Source organism: Diadema antillarum, unplaced genomic scaffold (assembly GCF_040938485.1).
Source record: "Diadema antillarum isolate AM-2024a unplaced genomic scaffold, OU_Dant_1.0 scf00000091, whole genome shotgun sequence".
NCBI classification, from domain to species: domain Eukaryota; kingdom Metazoa; phylum Echinodermata; class Echinoidea; order Diadematoida; family Diadematidae; genus Diadema; species Diadema antillarum.
The window spans coordinates 1,617,173-1,636,603 of record NW_027270980.1 but is presented as its reverse complement, the minus strand read 5'-3'; the positions used below and the strand labels follow the sequence as shown (position 1 = coordinate 1,636,603).

Genomic DNA, 19,431 nt, shown 5'->3' with positions numbered 1-19,431 from the left:
GTATTCAAGAAAAAAAAAAACTTTTCTTTCCATAGAAATCAATAGGCACTGTCAATTACAGTGTACAAATTACCATGTCACTTCCAAAATGGAATAGTTACTGAATTCATCATTTTCTAAAATACTATCTAATTCGAAATTTCCTTTTATAAGTAGTACATCATAACCCTGCAGCAGGTCCTATTCATTTGCTGTTGTTTCTATTCGCCTACCTTTTGCTGCCTTGTGAAAAGGAAGTTACCATTTGGTCAACACCCACTTAGCTTTGCAAATCCAAGTTATTTCACAAGGTAAGGATTCTGGGTGTGCTTTGATTTACCAGCAATACACTGTACCACAGTGTATATACCCAGAGCAGTTTGTGGTTCATGATTACAGTGATTTGCTATAAAATTCATTGACTGCCCTCTGTTAGTCACACAAGCTTCATTGGAAATATGCTGCTCCTTTTATTACACCATCCATCAAATCTCATCAGTAAGCCAGTAAGCACAGCTTTGAAAAAGGTTTGAGAACATGAGCATCTATGTGAAGCAGAGTTCCAATCTCCAGCTATGTTAATGGACAGTGATTCATCTTTGACAATTTGTGCCTAGGAATGCATGCTAGTATCGGGAAGCAGGAATGAATTGTGACACGGCAGGAAAAAAGAATATACTGTATATAATCATATATTACATATTCTTAACTGGTTGAAATTAAGATGAAATCACAGGTACTGAATACATATTCACTCACATGATATTCACATCAATACACTTCAGAAAAAAATGAATACAAATAGATTGGCATGAATACTAGCATGATTAATTCATTGTTGATACGGGGAGAAGAGGAAAACAGACAAATTCAGATGGGTAAGTACATAGAGGTGACCTATCAGAATACATGTACATGTACGCAAGCACACGGAATACACGGCGACTGAGAATACATGTAGGCAGCACATATGGATGGATACGAATGATTTGTACACATTACACGCATTCACATTGGACACGACGCAATTTCAATTTCTAGTCGTTACGGACCAACGACTACTAAAACGCACCTGAATGGTGACACATTTCAATTAGTCATTATGGACCTATGACTAACCACACCTGGATGCTGACACATTTCAATTAGTCATTATGGACCTACGACTAACCACACCTGAATGCTGACATATTCCAGTTAGTCATTATGGACCTATGACTAACCACACCTGGATGCTCACAGGATGCCCCTGAAGGGAGCAGGTTCACAGCAGTACTCTGAAAACTGACATTTTGAAATACAAGTGCATAGTTCATGGCTTGGAAAGTGTGGACACCCTTGACCTAATGACCATATGACCAAGGTAGTCGTCTGTCATTATAACTGCGGCATTCATTCATAAACTCTACCTTATTCTGTACAAAGCAGTAACGGTAACGTAGATGAAAATAATAATCTTCAGAAAGCACCATCCAAACTTTCTAGTCCATTTCAAGTACACATATCCTCGTCTGCATCTTTTATTATTGAAAATGACCATGTTGCTTATTACAGCCACACGAAGACAGCTGTCATCCACTGAGCTTAGCCAACACGTTCCATTTTAAACATTGTTAAGAAAAGACAGGAATGTTACTGATTTTCCACCATACCCCCTCCCTAAAAGAAAAGGAAACAAAGCAAAAACACCCAGACAAAAATAAACTTATCATTACATGGTAAAAATGACATCTGTTTTGCATCCTCTGACACAGAAAAACAAATTATGCTTGTATCCCATAATGATTCAATCTCATTACTGTCATGTCATGAAGAAACATACTGCAGGATTGAATTAACTTGTCAAAACACATACAATAGGCATTAGTTCACCCTATGTACATAATACAATTTTAAAAAAAAATGTGCTTAATGCCATTTCAAACTCTGTACTGTACAGCAAAACATTAACTTGCTTTTTAGAAAATCTACAATATACTTTCCAGTTTTCCAGCTACAAAGTATACAGAATAAATAAGATCCAAGATTAAATAAATGCTACAGAAACATTATGTACACAGATGAGAGACCAAATAAAAAACACATTAAAAAAGTGAATTTTCTATTAATAAAGAGTACATACTTTTCAGTACATATTTACCATAATGATCATACTGTGCAGTGAATAACTTTACACGCAACCTTCCCACTTGACAAAACGGTACTTTGAGCAACATCATCACTGATCTTTTTTTCTTTCTTTCTTTCTTTCTTTCTTTTAATGGCTGTTCAGGAAGACTGGTTAGAAGGCACTGCTTTGTTTTGTTTTGTTGTTTTTTCCTGCTTTTGTATTCAATTATCTGATAAAACAATGTTGGATTACAAAGAGAAAATAAAAATACAGAAGTGGATTCTTCCTTATATGACACAGAAACATTGGCTTACTTCAATATTACTTTCATTTGGAGGCAATGTTATGTAGAATTTGTCATTCATCTGTAATACCAGAGTCCTCAAAAATAACAGGACCATTTTGCTACCAAAACTACAAGTAGAACTTCATCACTTATGACAAAGTTTCACTTGTGCAACATACACAAAAACAGCAAGCACATTGTTCTATTTGTTTTCCTTTTGTTCTAATATTAGACAATTTGTGTGTTCCAACTTCAGGAGCATATGCTTGTGAGCTCCCTTGCATTATTGGGTTTGTGAAAAAGCATAATTCATTGTTATGGAAACAGTTGTCTTGTCAAAAGTCTATAATCAGCAGATCAAAAGCACAGGTTAGGTTGAAGGACATAGAATGTGCTGAACAAACATGTGGGGGGGGGGGGGGAGGAACTTTCTCGGCGTGTATTGTCCTTAAAACCTGATGTGTGCACAGTAGACCTTGATGGCACATTACTATGACACCGCATTAGTGGCACGCTCGCATAACCTAACCACGGTCTAGAATTGGTCAAAGCCAGAAACACAGCAGCAGTGGACTGCCAGGGGACACAAACTACCCATGAGTAAACAGAAGGAACTTCTCATGGATGAATGCATCTGCACCCTTTAGACCAACACACATTTTGCCATTTCACAATACCACACACATCTATTTGCGTAAATTTCTGAGGCCAGTTTACATTCAGGCATCAAAAGGGAAAGCAATTGGGTGTAGTTTCACTTCCAAAATTAAAAAGTCCAAAGCCACATTTGAATATGACTTCCTTAAAATGGATAAGTTTGTTTGTTTGTTGTTGTTGTTGTTGTTTTTTTGTTTCGGCTACTTGTACACTTTTTCCATATTTCGAACTGACTGGACGTCTCTTATACTTCCTTGTGTTGTGGCAGTAAATAATTGCATCCCTGTTTGCTTAACAATCATATGAATATAGCGGTCTCACAAGTATCGTGGTGTAGCTTGAAAATGGCATTTGAACAGTTATAGCTATATGCAGTTTGTACATAACTCAAAGCCAACATGAAGATGACAGATATGACGACTTGAATTGTGCAACTAAAGAGACTTAGCAAATACACCTATGAAGGATAGAATACATCACTCAACTCTTCTCTCAGGATTTTCATGACGGAATTGAATCACGGTTGGTGAATGGAATACAGAGTAACAAACTGGCAAGCTAACACTTTAAAATGAAAGTATGCTACAGTTTTTCATCACACACACATACACATTTCGAATACATCAGAATTATTTACAAGTATGAGTTGAAATACATAGTAAAGGAAATCAGAGAGGCTAGACCTGTTTCACCGGATTGAAGATTTCCCTCCTATCTTCTTGCAGACATCACAGAAAACCAGCCCATTTGATTCCATGTACAATTATGTACATTCAGAACATGTTCTAAACCAACCCCCCCCCCCCCCAAAAAAAAAAAAAAAAAAAATGCATCTCATACAAACATTTACAGGGCTTCAGTCAAAGTAACTTCCTTTAAAATTACCAAAATAGATAAAAGCAAACCGGAGGATGGGACAAAGACTATCTTCGAGACCCCTAAAACGACGGCTTTGTGTTTTGCCATCAGTTTTGTATTCCTTATTTCACTTGGTGAATGAGCAAAATGCTTTCATGCCTATCCAGTTCTAAGAATGTCTAATGCAAGGTTTATGCACAAGAAGCATTTCTTTACCTTACTACCAGTAATTATTATTGTGCAAAAGGGATACTGGAATATACAGTACTCATCAAAAACTGTGAATCCATGAAGTAATAAGCATACCCTCAGTCCAACTAATGTAATTGGAGTTGGGTCAGCCTCTAATAATAAAGCCCTCTAAGATATTTCTCTTTGGCATCATAGCATGCATCGCATGAGGACTGAGGTGACCCCTACGCATGCACATCATTTGTGAGACTTTTACAAATACTGTCTCAAGATTAAGAAAAAAAAAATTCCAGCAAATAAAAAAAAAAAATCAAGATGGAACATGCACATCTCCTTGGATTAAGAGTAAGGGTTGTCCATTAGTACCATGACAAGAATGTTCCTTAGAATTACTCTATTCCATATAAGAACAAGCAAAAAATTTTCACTGAAAACTAGACCAGTGTTATTAGTACCGAGTACTTAGTAGCAAATTTTCTGCCCAGCTGCATCATTAGACATCAGGGGTGATGACTCTTGTTAGATACTGACGTTTCGTCTGTTTAGAAAATAAAGAGGGTGGGAGATGCAGGACAGCAGAGGGGTACACCAGAGATGAAGTCCCTCCTTAGAAAGAAATAAAGAGGAGGAAAAGTACAAGAACCAGGCCACGAAAAGTCGCTGATGCATACATTCATTTGTAAAATTCATACCCTGGTTGCCCACTGTCTACAGTATGATAAAGTATGTCGCAAAGAGTAAAGAGTCGGGGAGGACAAGGCTAATCAGTTCTTGTCTGAATCTAAACCTACTGGATCAATTTTCTGTTGCTCCTAATTCTGTTGGTCACAGACAAAGTGTTCCATGTGAAAGGGTGCCTACACTGTACAGATTAGATCAGGCTGTGACTGCTTGGCAGGAAGTACTTCTTGGACTCTGACACAAAACACCAAGGCAGAGGCAGGGTAAGACGTAACGTGAATCTAATCAGTCTACTCCATGCGCAATGAGACATAGTAATGTAGTTAAAGCTTGAAGTACTAATGGTTCACTGACAATTTGAAATGTGGTAGTACACAAATCCATGATTTCTTACAGCTGAGGGGAAGAACAAGCAAATCTTGTCCTACTGGATACACACACCCAGTTTGCTCTTGATAATCTCTGGCAAACTTGGCAAAGCCATGTTGTATAAAGACACCTGCAAACAAAACACTATCATTGCATAATGGCACCACAGATGCACTGGTGCTCACAGCTCCATTACAAAAGTGTAAAAGAATATAAGTAAAAACAAAAAAAAACAAAAAAAAAATCAGTAAAAACCCAAGGCAGCAGCGGGACAAGATGATGAGCAGATGTGTGCACTTGGTGGTAATCACTTCACATATTCTGTGACAATCATCATCAGAAACAAGCTTGCTAGCCTCCGACATCCCAAGTTTAAACATTCAACACTTCAGTTTTTCACGGTATGTTGGACAGTCAAGCTTGATTCTCCAAGACCATTCACGAAGAGAAAAGATTTCGTGCCGCATGATATAATAGCACAAGTCTCGGCATTTACCAGGTGTTCACATTCGAGCATCGACTGGCATTCCTTTTTAACAGAAGGAAGTCAAATGAACACTGCAAGAACACAGGCCAAGATATCGATAGTTGCTAGGATCATCAGTGCTCCCTGTCATTCAATAAACTTCACCTCAAAGTCAGTGAGATAGATTCACCAGCTCACACCTATCAATGTCCAAAACCAAGCGGTCACAACGAAGACAGAAAACTCTCATACGTGTGCATTTTGTCAGAGCATATGCCTTTAAACACCTAATCAGGGAGCCTGTCCAACTGAGCAAGAGGTATATCCAGGCACAACCTCTTACATTTGTGGTCTTGTCATCTTGTTGCAAAATATCCTTGAATAGCTGGCATGGGACTTGTCTATTTTTGCCGAAGCTGCATCATGGTAGGCAGAAGGGAGGAGTTAGGGCCGCACTGCCTCAGGAACGGGTGCTCCAGAAGCTCAAAGGCAGACGCCCTCTGCGAGGGATCCCGCACCAGCAGCCGATCCAGGAAACCTTGAAGGCGGGGTGAAACCTGCACACACACCAAAAAAAAAAATTAATAATAATAATAATAAAAAATGAAAAGAAAAAAAAGATGAGGCAAGAGTTAATCACAGACTTTTTCACATACTTCAAGAAGGCAATTCAAGTCAAAACACTGCAGAGTTTAGCCCTTCCATCTGGAAGCTATCATCACAGTTTTGGGGGATGGGGCATTTAGGAAGGGAATGAGGGACAAAGAGGTCACATGTGGGATTGAGAAAAGTTATCCTCTCATCATCCGGCATCGACAGGGCTACAAACCCTTTCAAATCAAAATCAAGGAGATTCCAATGAGCAATCAAGAAGATGCTTGTGTATTCTACAAGCAACTCAAGAGGCCAAAGTAAAATCTATACCAAGGAGGCTTTTGTATTCTGTTAAGAGAGAAAAATACAGTTTTCAGAGAGCCTCCTTCACAATCAGCTAGTCTTGGCAGCTGACACCTGGGACAGTTTGAGGATTTATAACAACCATCACTCTCTAACATCTATGAAAAGGAAAGGAAGGAGACTGATTGGGTTGCTTTAATACCTTGTGGGTGCTCTTCAGCTTGGGTGGGGGCATATCACGGATGCGTCTCATGGCCTGGAGGGGCGGCTCGTTGAAGAACGGGGGTTCTCCATCAACCATCTCCATCACCATGATGCCAAGAGACCAGATGTCAACCTGGGAATCAAACATGGAGTCACTGGATAGCTTAGGCAACGGCACTTTTAGAACCAATTATGAATGGAATGTGTCATCTGCTACGATGCCCGTAGGGAAGGCTATACAGGGACGAATGCAGCAATGCCAACCTCTGCAGATCAACACAAATACTGAACGCGCAGTAAAATGGCAATTTGAAGACTGTATAAATCCTACTCTGCTTGAACACTGAGAATATTGCACATATTGGGCATGCTAAACCAGACATATTTCTTAGAATGAAAATCATGTTTTCCAATATTTGATGATGACAAATCACACTACATATCATTCAAACATACTAGTTGGCAGCTCCTATACATGGCACATTGCAATTCTTCTTACATGCTAGCATTTTGTCCACAGGAGTGGTCAATATGTGAGAGACACTTGTTCCTATTTCACAGTTGTTGTTTTTTTCAACAACACTCAGAAGTGTGCCAATATAAGGGGAAAAATACACAGCCATTTTTTTCTAACCCTTTTTTTTTTTCATTTCTCTAGGGCAGTGTGACCTAGTATGAATTGTGGGTAAAGTTGTCAAATGTAATACTACCTCAATTAAGTGGGGAACTACCAATGAAAACTTAGGAAATCTTATAGTGTAGCGCAAAAAAAAAAAAAAAAAAAAAAAAGCTGCTGAAAGCTGCTGAAAGCTGCTGAAAGCTGCTTATCCAATAGTGGCAAGCCAATGGAGTAAAATGGAGCCAAAAGGAGCCTGAGCTTTTGATCCTAGCAAAATCTTAATCAATGACAATCAAGTAGGGAAAGCAATCACACATAAAGACGACATACAACAAGTCAGTGGAAGGCTAGGGACACAGAACAAAGAAAACAAAAGGAATGGGCTAGAAGTCAAAGGCAGGGAGCCCATCAGGTAAGGGAAGGGGATTAGAGAAAGGGGGTTGACAGACAAAAGGTAGAGGAGGACCAGTGATGATCCCAAGGATAATAGGGGGCAACCTGTCAAGGATGAAGATGAATAGGGAGGCAACACCAAACAAGATAAGGAACAACAGAATGATAAGGAATAGGAATAGAGTGAAATAGCAACAGTTGGCTTTCTCTACTCCTTTTTCATTTTGCCTCTAATGAAGGTTGTGCAAGGATAGAAAGCTCAGGCCCCTTTCGACTCTGAAATCTTACATTATGAAAAAGCAGAATACAAGTTGGAGAGAGCACAAAACAAAAGAGGAGATCTATGGAGATATTCCATCCATTTATTCTATTCTAGGTCGCCATAAAACACAAATAACATCTGAAGTAATTTTCTTGAGACTACCCTGCCCATAAAGAGAGAGAGAGAGGAGGTCTATGAACAATGTTGACTGCATCGCACGAGATGTTGGGCATGAAATAGGCGACATTAAAGTTGCAAGGTATTTTGTACTTGATCTTGGATGCGTCCGTCAAATACTTGTAGTAGAAGCAGTATCCAATTAATAAATTCAAACAGACATCAATGGCAGGTCAGTAGGATTTGTTAGCACAAAATAAGAGTTCAATAGAGAGATGTGGCATTGACATTTTATTAAATAATCCACAATGACAAATTTGTCAAACAATGAACATGGATATTCATGGCTAGAGGTGAAAGTAAATCCTACCTCTGTGCCGTAGGGTAGCCGGGAAATAACCTCAGGTGCCATCCAGTATGGTGGTTCCGACAAGAGACTTCCTCTTTGGGGTGTCTGACGAAATCTGGGCGCAGAAGCCAAAATCTGACAGCTTCACCTGGAATGAAAATTGGCCAAAGGTAGATCAACTTTTGCACGTGTCCATCAATACTTTGGAGGTAAAGGATGGCAGTCTTGCCATAGAGTATTAGCATCCTGCAACTTTAAAAGCTAAGGTGAGTGTTATGCAAAATCTGATTTATATTAGATTATATTTACACGTTGTATGTTTTTTTCTTGTAAGGCTGCAACCGCTGAAGAAAAAGATACAACAAACTTTGAAAAATTTTCCACTTCCAGAAATATCTTCTACACAATTCATTGTCTTAAATAGCAACATCATCACTACTGCAGCAGACAGTCTTACCACTTGAATTATTCAAATAATTTAATAAATACAAACACTAATGCATAAACAAATAAATGAGAATTAGCAATACATCTCCTAGACTTGGTAGAAATTGTCAGTCATGAGATGATATCAATAACAACAGGACGGAGCAAAATGATGGCACAAAGGATATCAAATGATAATGATACAAAGAATGCTAGCAAAGCAAACTGTCATGGCAACACAAACAATGACGTCATGCCGACCTTGCCATCATGTGTGAGGAGGATACTGTCGCTCTTGATGTCGCGGTGGATGACACCCTGCGAGTGGAGGAAGGCCAGAGCCTTCAGGATAGCTTGACACACATAGGCCACTTGCTCCTCTGCCATGCGTCTGTTTGGGGGAAGAGAAAAGGGATGCATGTCAGCCCATCACATAATAGCATTGCTACAAATGAAGAGTTTGAATGCAAAACGAGTTAACTCCATTCTTGCTAGGTTGAGATATTTGCAAATAAAGCTGCTAAAAGAAATGAAAATAATAAGAAAATATGGGATATTTTCTATTGTAGCTTTAAGATTATTTCTCGCTGTTTTGCAAGTGAGGTATCACCGGAAAGGTTTTATTTTGCTCTATCTGATGACGAACTTACTTTAAAATTTTCAAAAATGACCCTTTGCCCATTTTGCAATAAAACTCTTCAAATCCTCGTAGGCACAGTCTGATATGAGATGGTCCTTGCAAACAACTCTACTTTCCCCTTTCTATAACAAGGCACCTCCTAATGACAGCTGGGAACGTAGGAGGAGATTAATTTCTTGCATGCTGTGGTCCATCTATCTAATATGCTTATGGCAGCAATCATAGAAGTGAATGCATGCAACACACAAATGGAACCAGTCCTTGCCTCTTGCACATGTACAGCTGTATGATGAATGATAAATGATTGATAATCTACAATTACTTCAACCATGAACAACAAGTCGTGATAAATGGAAACCCTTGAAAAATCATAGGCAGCTATGGGTATTAAAGCTTCAATGGTTTGAGCAGCTCCAGTGAGAGTGACCGTACCTTTAATGAAGTGCAGCGTGTAAATCACATGCCACGCACATACCATTCAGTGTCTCTCCCGTGCCTGTGATATTTATCTTCTTATCAAATTAGAACACCTGTCCCATGATCATCATTCCTCCATTACTTCTTATGGTTGAGTGACACTTGGTATGTTATAACTTGTTAAAGGGATGATATGGTTTTGGTTGAGATGGGGGATTCAGATTTTAACTTTTTTTTTTTGGAGATAGATTAGAAACCACTTATGAAATATCAAAATACATAAATTCTAAGAGAAATTCAAAGTTTACTCGATGAAAATTGGTTCTGAAAATGGCTGAGATACATCTAAAAACAAAGTGATCCTAATAAAAGGTGGGTCCCACCCTTTATTAGGACCTCTTTGTTTTTGGATATCTTGGTCATTTCAAAACCAATTTTCTTCAAGAAAATTTGAATTCCTCTTAGAACTGTATGCTCTTTAATATTTCATAAGAAGTTTCTAATTATCTCACGAAAAAGTTGGTAACCTGAAACCTCATCTCAACCAAAACTTTACAATCCCCTTAAGCTAAAACAACAAAACCGAAAAGCAAGCAAATCTCTCACATTCCCAAACTCCCACAGGAATAGAGCATGATTTGTAAGTGGTATGAGTTTATCGACAGCACATAAAGTGTTTTGAGAAATCAGAGCTGGACAATCCAAAACATAACTGTAATCCGATGACTGATGGTACCGATGGCACCTAAGCCAAAACAGCTGATAACAGGATGCATTAGCTCGGATGGCAGTCTTCTCCTTATTTAAACTATCTCACAACTGTCAGTCCACAATACACTGACTTGTCATCATGTGCAGTGTAGTTCTCAGTGGCATTGTCAAGGTTAATTGAGACTTTAGCAAGAGCCCATTCATTTCCATCTACTGGTAATACGGAAAAAGAACTAAGTTTCCATTTCTCTACAGCATGTATTAAATTTGACACAGTTCAAATGCAACACAGTCCAAATCAGAGAAAGTGCATGACCACATTTCACTAATCTAATCAATTCCCAGTAATCTTCACTATATTTCTCTTTAAAATCATATAGAATTTCAGTATTTTCGGTCTCCATTTCAGTTCAATTATCAGTCCAACTTTAATATTCGCAATTGTAGCTTGCATTTAATATCTGACTATTTTGTTATGTTTTTCATAATTCAAATTTCATATGTCATCTTTAATCAACATTCAATCTTCATTCATTCTCATGCTGAAAACATGACAATTTCAGCTCTTGGGTTGCTAATCAGGAATTGATTTTGCATGATATGAGCTATTACTTTATCTTGAATTTGACTGTCATGAAAAGTGCGTTGTTGCTCACCCTGTGTGTGTCACTATGTCCGTCAGAGCGCCCCCTTCCAGGAACTCCATCACCACCCAGAGCTCGTCTCCCACCAGGAAGCTGTCGTACATCTCCACGATGTTGGGATGTTTGTAGTCCCGCATGATGACCACCTGGATTGGATGATTAAGTGATACCTTACAGCACACTCTTGTGGTGAATCAAACGTTTAAATGATTTTTGTTTGCTCACGTTAGGACTGAATGTAGCAACTAGTTTGATTACACTTCGATAAATTGCATAAACCAGCTTTGCTTTGGTTGCTGACTGAAAATAATTTGCCCGATTATACTCCTTGGTTTGGACCTTATCCCAATATCTACTGGGAATCTTTTGTTGTTTCTATCATAGCCCTGAATACTGCCTCGTGAGCATGCCGCTGTCTCACTGAAATTTTCTTTGTATGCCACAACAGTGAATATTTCAAAAAAGACCAGAGAGAAGATGTAAAAAAATCACGCTTTCACATGAAATACACATAAAAATCTATAAAGGGGAGACACTCCCATGATTGCACCAACCTGATGCTTGGTTACAACTAAAAATCCTTAGTCCCATCTACCAGGTATATCTGAGGGTGAGTGACGTAGGACAACGTCCAGGAGTACAAACATGCATGTGTGTCTGAACAGGATATACTGTAACAATGCGTGTCTGTGTCTGAAACAAACCTCATTGAATAACAGTTCTCTCCTCTGCTGTTTCCGGAGGTCCATCTTCTTGACCGCCACCTGTCGTCCGCTGTGCTGCTCTGTTGCAATGCACACGATGCCCGTGGACCCCTCCCCAATCTTGATGAAGTTCTCTAGCCTAGTTGTTGGGTCGCCCTGGGTGACCACCATCTGCAGGGCGTTCCGGAACTGCTCGTGGGACACCCGCTGCTCGCCGGGATTCGGGGTGGGGTTGCTAGGCGAGGGACTCATGCGGGGGTTGGAATGTGGCGGAGGATACTGCTGGCCCGGAGGGGGAGGTGGGCCGTGGCTAGGGTGCTGCTGCCTGTTTGGTGGTGGCTGGTATCTCCCCTGTGCATCAGGATGGTGCTGCAGGAGCAACATTTAGCAACATGGTGTTAGCACGTCATACACGTAATATATAAAAAAAAAAGGATTTCACATCAATTACTAGTAAATCTAACATTCCTTCCTCATTTAACCCTAACTAGGCCGGGCTATTTAGGGAGATGATAGAGCCAGGGGGGGGGGGGGGGGGGGGGGGGGGGGGGGGGGTCGCGATCGCGACGAAAATTGGCACACACATTGCCTATGATGTTATCTAAAGTACCATGAAGTTAATTTTTTCAAAATTGTAATTTACACTAAATCATGCTAATTTATGCATAATGATGCATGAAATCAGACAATTTGGTATAAATCACTAAATAAAGCTCAAAACAGGCACATTTTTCTGTTTAAATATTCTTTTTAGTGTCCTTAGCAAATGTAAGAGAAAAAAATTGTGCAATCAGAAAAAATTTCCTAAGTATTTTATTGTTTTTTGAATTTCTTATGTATTTCTATGTTTTTTCGACTTTATGTTTTTCATTGTTTTTTCGATGAAATTTGTCGACATTGTTCCGAACAAGAAAATATGTTATTAATTGATTTTAATCAATAAAACCCCAAAATAGTCATGCTTTTATGAAATTTGCCTGTAAACACAGTTTGCATAGAAATTGTACACAAATTCACGTTTTTGAGCAATTTTTGGTCTGACATGCACTTGCATATTTATGCGCAACTTCGGAACCGCGCCCGGGCATCGCAAATTTGGTGTCAAAAGATGCGGGAGACTCGAAAGAAAAAGTCATGAAACGTCGTGGCGATAGCTTCTTGCGATAGCGATACATCGCGGGCCCCCCCCCCCGGCCTAGTTAGGGTTAAGCCGTTTTCAGTCATCCAAACTGTACAGTAGGAAAATCTGAAGTATTACCTAACTGGACACAACTATTCCATTGTTTTGAGTCTATTTGAAATTTAACTCAAACTTTCATAATCCTTGTCCTTGGAAACACATGGTATCTCTACTCTTCATGGAAAATGTGTGTTTCAAGCATACCACTACTAAGCAAGGCAACCAAAACACACAAAAAATATTTAAAAAATATCTTTACTTTATTGCTTTTTTCAAAGAACTGTAGTGAGTTCCCTCTGACAGTCTAAAGGCAATAAAAAATGTCTCATTCATGCATAATTTTCATCGGAACCTTGCATCAACTGTGGTGGGTTCATTCAAACTACTGTATAAGCTGTTATCATCGTGAGGGTTTAATTTTCACAAATTTCAGGAATCACAGTAGGACTGTGCCATTTGTAAACATTTGAAAGTACTTGTGTAGGTCCATTACTTGAACAAAATAAAATCTTTCCAGTTATACCTCACTTATTACATAACAAGGAATATGTTTGAAGTCATGATCAAAATATCCCATATTTTCTTGTAATTTTCTTTGTCTTTTAAACTCTTTAATCGCAAATATCTAAAACGAACAAGAATTGAGTTTACTCATTTTGGGATCAAACTCTCCATATCATCAATTAGTCCCACAGGCAGTGAAACTCAAGATGCTTTACTCCGCTGATTTTTTTTATCCTACCTTGGGAGGGAAGCCCCCGGGTGGATACGACTGGCTGGGTGAGTTGGACGACATCCGCGAGCCTGACCCTCCGCTGCTTGTACTGTCCCTCTGCTGGCCCTGTGGGTCGCCTTGGGGTCCCCTGGGACCAGAGTAACCCTGAGGCCCTCTTGGACCGGGGTAACCCTGAGGCCCCCTTGGACCTGGGTAACCTGGGGGTCCCTGACCCTGGGGAGGGTGACTCCGAGGGTCTCCCGGCATGCCACGAGGAAGACTCTGGGTATCCATTCTCCTGGAATCCAAAGGGTATTAAACGTATCACTGCTACAAGTCTTGAATGAATTTTCAGCCACACACAATGCAGAATGCAGTATCATTCTATTGTACTGCAACATGAAATATACCAATTATTCATTTATCATGTACTATATCATTTGGTAGAGAAGAACACTTCTCAAGTATTCTCTGGATTTCTACAGCTGTTATATCACTATCTTCTTCTTTTTTTTTTCTCTCTCTCTCTCTCTCTCTCTCCAGACAAAGAATTTTAGTATCATTCAAACTCTATGATTATGTACAATGTTTACATTAATATTCAAAGAATCTGGTTCTACAGGCAAAGGCTCTAAATGCTGCACATAAGAGTTGTTAAGATTGACCTCCCAGAAGGGTGTCAAAAATTTACGGCTCTGTTACGAACTATCAAATTTGGTGAATTCTCCAACTGAGCATTATGATACAACTATATCCTCTTGATCTTGGTACTGGCATGCAGGTCTCTGCACAAAACCAAAGTCACTTCACTTACATATTGCATCATGCTTCCACACCAAATCATTTGCATTTTACAATATTGTTGCAAATCTGTTTTCCCTCTCACCACATTTGCTCAATGATATATAATATAAATCATGTCATATCACATAGAATTGCCATCAGTTTTGACTGTGAACAGAGTTTCTTGTTCAGTACGTGGGTATGGATTAGAACGAGGATTAAGCTAGCACCTGTGACAGTTGACGGAGCAAGCATGACAATAGCAAGTATCTTGGAACTAATGTACTAAAGAAGCACTGCTGCATCAAGTAACAGAAAAGGATTACTGGATCCGACACCAACCTTGGGTCCATCTGCCTGGGATCTTGCTGGCGAGGATCACGGTATCTGGGATCCTGATGCCTCGGATCATTCCTGGGGTCCATTCTGGGATCGCCACTTACGAGGGCCATTCCTGGGGTCAAATCGAGGATCATACCTCGGATCCTGTCTGGGGTCCTGTCTTTGGTTGTTTCTGGGATCATTTCTGGGATCGCCTCTTTGGCCGGGGTAAGCGTCCCTGGGCGGGGGCTGGTCCCGCCTGGGATCCACGCCCCGTCCCAGACTGGCCGCCTTAATCCGCCTCTCGTTGAGTGCTCTAGGGTCCCCACTGCTGTAGCTATCCATTCTCTCATAGTTGTCTCTATGGTAATTGTCCATGGGCTCATAATTGCCCCGACTGTCCACAGGCCTCTGCTGACCGGGGCCGGGCCTGTCTGCAGGCCCATTGAGTGGCGGCGGGTTCCTCTCAGAGCGTCCATTATATGTGCCCATGTTCTCATTGGGCCTGTAGCTGCCCTCCCTGGGTGGGTACTGGTCTGACTGGGATGGCCCACTGCCTCCACTCCCTCCACTGCCACGGGAATTCAACCTTTCTCGCATCTCGCGAGTCATCATCATCTGCTGTGGATTGCCGTGTGGACTCTGGTCATAGGGATGAGCTGGTATCTGAGTACTGTCTTCTCCTTTTGAATCAGGACCCTGTTTCAAATTTGGCATAATGAAGACAAATATGCATCATATATTACTGGCTTGACACTGTACTATAACTCACACACACACACACACACACACACACACACACACATGCAAATCCATGTTATTTTCTATTCAAAGTGAACAAGGTAGATACTATGTCTGTAGGTACCTTGGTACCTTTTTTATCAGTGGCAAGCCCTGTATTATGTTTCCTTGCTATTTTTTAATTTTACTAGCTTATCACTTCCAATTCCTTCAAGAAAAAGTCATCCCTCAAGAAAACATCATCTCCAGTATACACAGTAATTGCAGGTGATATGATTATGCACTACAGTTAAACTGAAAGTCCACCCTGAAAATTAATTTTGTGTGAATATAAGCAGAAAAATTAGAGGAAGGAAAAGGACATTGAAAGTTTCAGCAAATTCTGATCAAAACGAAGAAAAGTAATGAATTTTGTTGATGTTGTGATTAATCAAGCAAATATTTGTGCTGCAGCGTGGGAGCTCACCTTCCATTTGCTCTGCGTATAAAATTCCATAAAATTTCTAATTTTTTCATTTTTGATGACAGAGTATTTGCAAACTGAGGTTGTCTAGGGTTGACAATGATTATACTATGATTGGAATATACTTGATTAGAACATGAAAATTTCCGTAATATTTTGTAATACAGAGCAAAAGGGGGGGGGGGGGGTGTGAGCTCATGTGTGAGATCCCTGAATTGCCAATTTGCATTTGATTGATCACAAATCACAACTTCCTCAGTTTTGACTAAAAAATTGCTCAAGCTGTTACCATCCTGTTCCTCTCATTCTTTTTTTTTCTATTCACACAAACTTATTTTCAGGATGGAATTTCACCATGAAAAAAAAAATGAAAGCTCATCGTTTTCTGTCACTTTCTTTCTATCTTACCACTTCCTCTTCCATGTTTCTACGCCGGGTTCTCGGTGGGCTGCTCTTGCGAAGTGAGTTGGAGCGTGCCACAGAGATGCGTGGCTTTACGCCATTTTGATCTGGCAGCTGGGAGCCGCTGGTGCCTCCGAACGATACCCTGGACATAAATGCAGAGATGTACTTGTCAAGGACAAAGCATTTTTCTGTAAGTTTACATCTCGTGCCAAACAGTTGATGAGACGTTCACATACTATGTCATAATGTACAACAGTAATCATTGAACATCTTCAAATGTCATAAAGCTATTCACAGATCAATTCTTCTCAGTAAAGTATGTACTTTGTAACAAAGAGCAACATGTAGATAACTATAGAACAGTGGAATTCAAGCTACTAATCTAAGGATGCCATCGACTGTGACACCTCTGTAGAGCTTGACAAATAAAGTCAACTTACATTATAAGCATCATAACATGTACAGGTACTATTGCTGCAGGGACGTAAAAATGTACAGATCATATTATCTATGACATTAAAAAAGCAGCTCATAATGCAAGTTTGTACTATCTGCACAAAAGAGGTTTGACTAATATCTCCTGTATAACCTTTGTATCATTTCACTAGCATCACCATGAAACCACGGAGAGATGAACCAATTTATACACTGTAGGTACTCATCGCACAATGTGTGATACAGTGTACATGGATGGCAAATCAGCATTCTGTGCCCAGAGTGCTCCAGCACAGTAGTTGAAAAACAAAGCAAAACAAAAACAAAAACAAATCTCTCATGAAATTCTCCATCAAAGTCAACTTTCAGCACAGCAGGAGATGATTTATGACACTCTGTTTAAAATCCAAGCCTTGCTTTCACAAGGACAGACTGTGGCTGGTACCCAAGCACGAATGGAGAGTGAGACGTATAATTTACACTGTATATACACTCAAGTGTGGCTCTCTATTCCCGTTCGCCCATTACTCACATTTTAAATTACGTACCCATGTACAAAGATATTAACGAAGCTATGAGGCAAAGCCAGGTGATTGCACTATTGGATCAATAGATCAGATCCCTGTGAAGCTGAGGGTAACAAGCATTGATTGACTTTCAATATCACTGTCTCACTTTACTGAGTGCTGTAAAAGTGGATATATTTGTGCGTGAGTAATTTTTTACGTTTGGCCGGGTAAGATGAGTTTCGTGTGTATTTAATTTTGCGGAATCAAGACATCCACTACTGGAACATATGTTGTATGGCACGCAAAAATATTTGCTTGCTTTTATTTTCGCTCTAGTTTCTGGTTGCGCGAACTGTACGAAAATTGCAACACCCTGAAAATATCCACTTTAACAGTACATCATACAGGATGACCATCCAACTCACTGCTACCACCATGCCACCTCTTTGCAATGGACACCAACACTGGATAATAGAGCCACTGCATAGGTTGCTGCCACTAAACACTAACATGTAAAGTGGCAGTGAGCGTCGAAAAATAACACAGTGCCTATCAATGCAGTGTTTATTATCATAACAACTCCACAGGAGTCTGCTTATGAAAATATACACATCTGTATAGACACCTGATGAGGTAGTAACCATCATGAAGAGACGTACGGTTTCTTATATCTCCGAGAACATGACAATTCGACAGGGGTCTGGTTATGAAAACATTTTTGTGCGTAAAACAGGTAACGGGAGAACAAGTGTCACGCTTAGCTGTCCAATATTTTGCTACATTAGGGATATTCCTTGCAGTATTGGAATGTGAATCATGAAGTACACACTCTTCAAAATGTGGCAAGATAAACACACACACACACACACACACACACACACACAATGAAAAAAAAATCTAAGAATGGATGATGTAATCTGAACCATTTCTATTCATAGACACTATAATATAATATGGACTGGCCTTGAAGAGAATGTAACATTTATTGTCTGAATGAGAATAAATTGTATTGCCCGAGTTGAAGCAATATGATTCTAGTGAGGGCAATAAATGTTGTAATCCCTAAAAGTAACCAACCCTTATCATTATTATTAATAAATCAGACATTTACAGCAAGTTTGACAATAGTGGCATTTACATCTTAAACTGCATTTCAAAGGGGGGAAATAAACAAGATAATAGATCCACTTGCTACAATGTATTACGGGATGCAGGACTACATGTAGCCATCTCTTGGTAAAAGCATAAAAGCTTATCAACAGCAAATTTTCATTAGCGGGAGCTCAAGTGTCTGGATGCTATATTCCTATCTTTCTTAACATGCAAATATCATAATATACCCCTGCTGGCACATAGAAACGAGGGGAATACAATTTTGTAGGACCAAAGCCAGGTTTAGATGTCTGATGAGTAATAATAATGCATGTTGCCCCAATGTAATCATATCTCTCTCATGTATGGCACATGGAAAACACAACCAATCTATTCCAAAATACAATGTCACACCACCCATGATATAAAGTTTGTCAAAACTTTAGACAGCAAACAACAGCGATTTGCTATCTCTGCTCGAGCTTTGGCAGTATAACGACCTTAGTATTGGCATTACAAAATAGAACACACCGACGAATTATCTTGCACGGTCACGTACCTTCATCTCAAACGCCTCTGTCTGGGTGATGCAGGATGGATCAACAATGGGCTTGGGCCTCTTTTCCTCGCCCCCGATGATGCTGGCCCACTGGGGCGGGAGACCAACATACTTGCCCGTCTTGCGGTCAAAGCCGGTGTGGACGCGGTGCTCAAAGTTGGATGGGTCGGATATCAGCAGCCGGCCGTGGTTCTTTTTCCGTGATGCCATGTTGAGAAGATTCTGTACAGAGAACAAACAATAGAAA

The 19,431-nt window shown here is 39.9% G+C and overlaps 1 protein-coding gene across 1 annotated transcript; it reads right to left on the bottom strand.

Annotated features, from left to right (window-relative positions):
- Positions 1 to 3,848: 3,848 nt before the first annotated feature.
- LOC139718251 (serine/threonine-protein kinase PAK 6-like) lies at positions 3,849 to 19,406 on the bottom strand. Its single transcript, XM_071629733.1, is given in 12 exon segments — positions 3,849 to 6,155; positions 6,698 to 6,832; positions 8,461 to 8,511; positions 8,513 to 8,587; positions 9,127 to 9,256; positions 11,290 to 11,423; positions 11,982 to 12,350; positions 13,904 to 14,174; positions 15,002 to 15,099; positions 15,101 to 15,679; positions 16,593 to 16,717; positions 19,181 to 19,406. Coding segments are annotated over 12 exon segments (2,337 nt in total). The 5' UTR covers positions 19,395 to 19,406; the 3' UTR covers positions 3,849 to 5,999.
- Between the last annotated feature and the right edge of the window lie 25 nt (positions 19,407 to 19,431).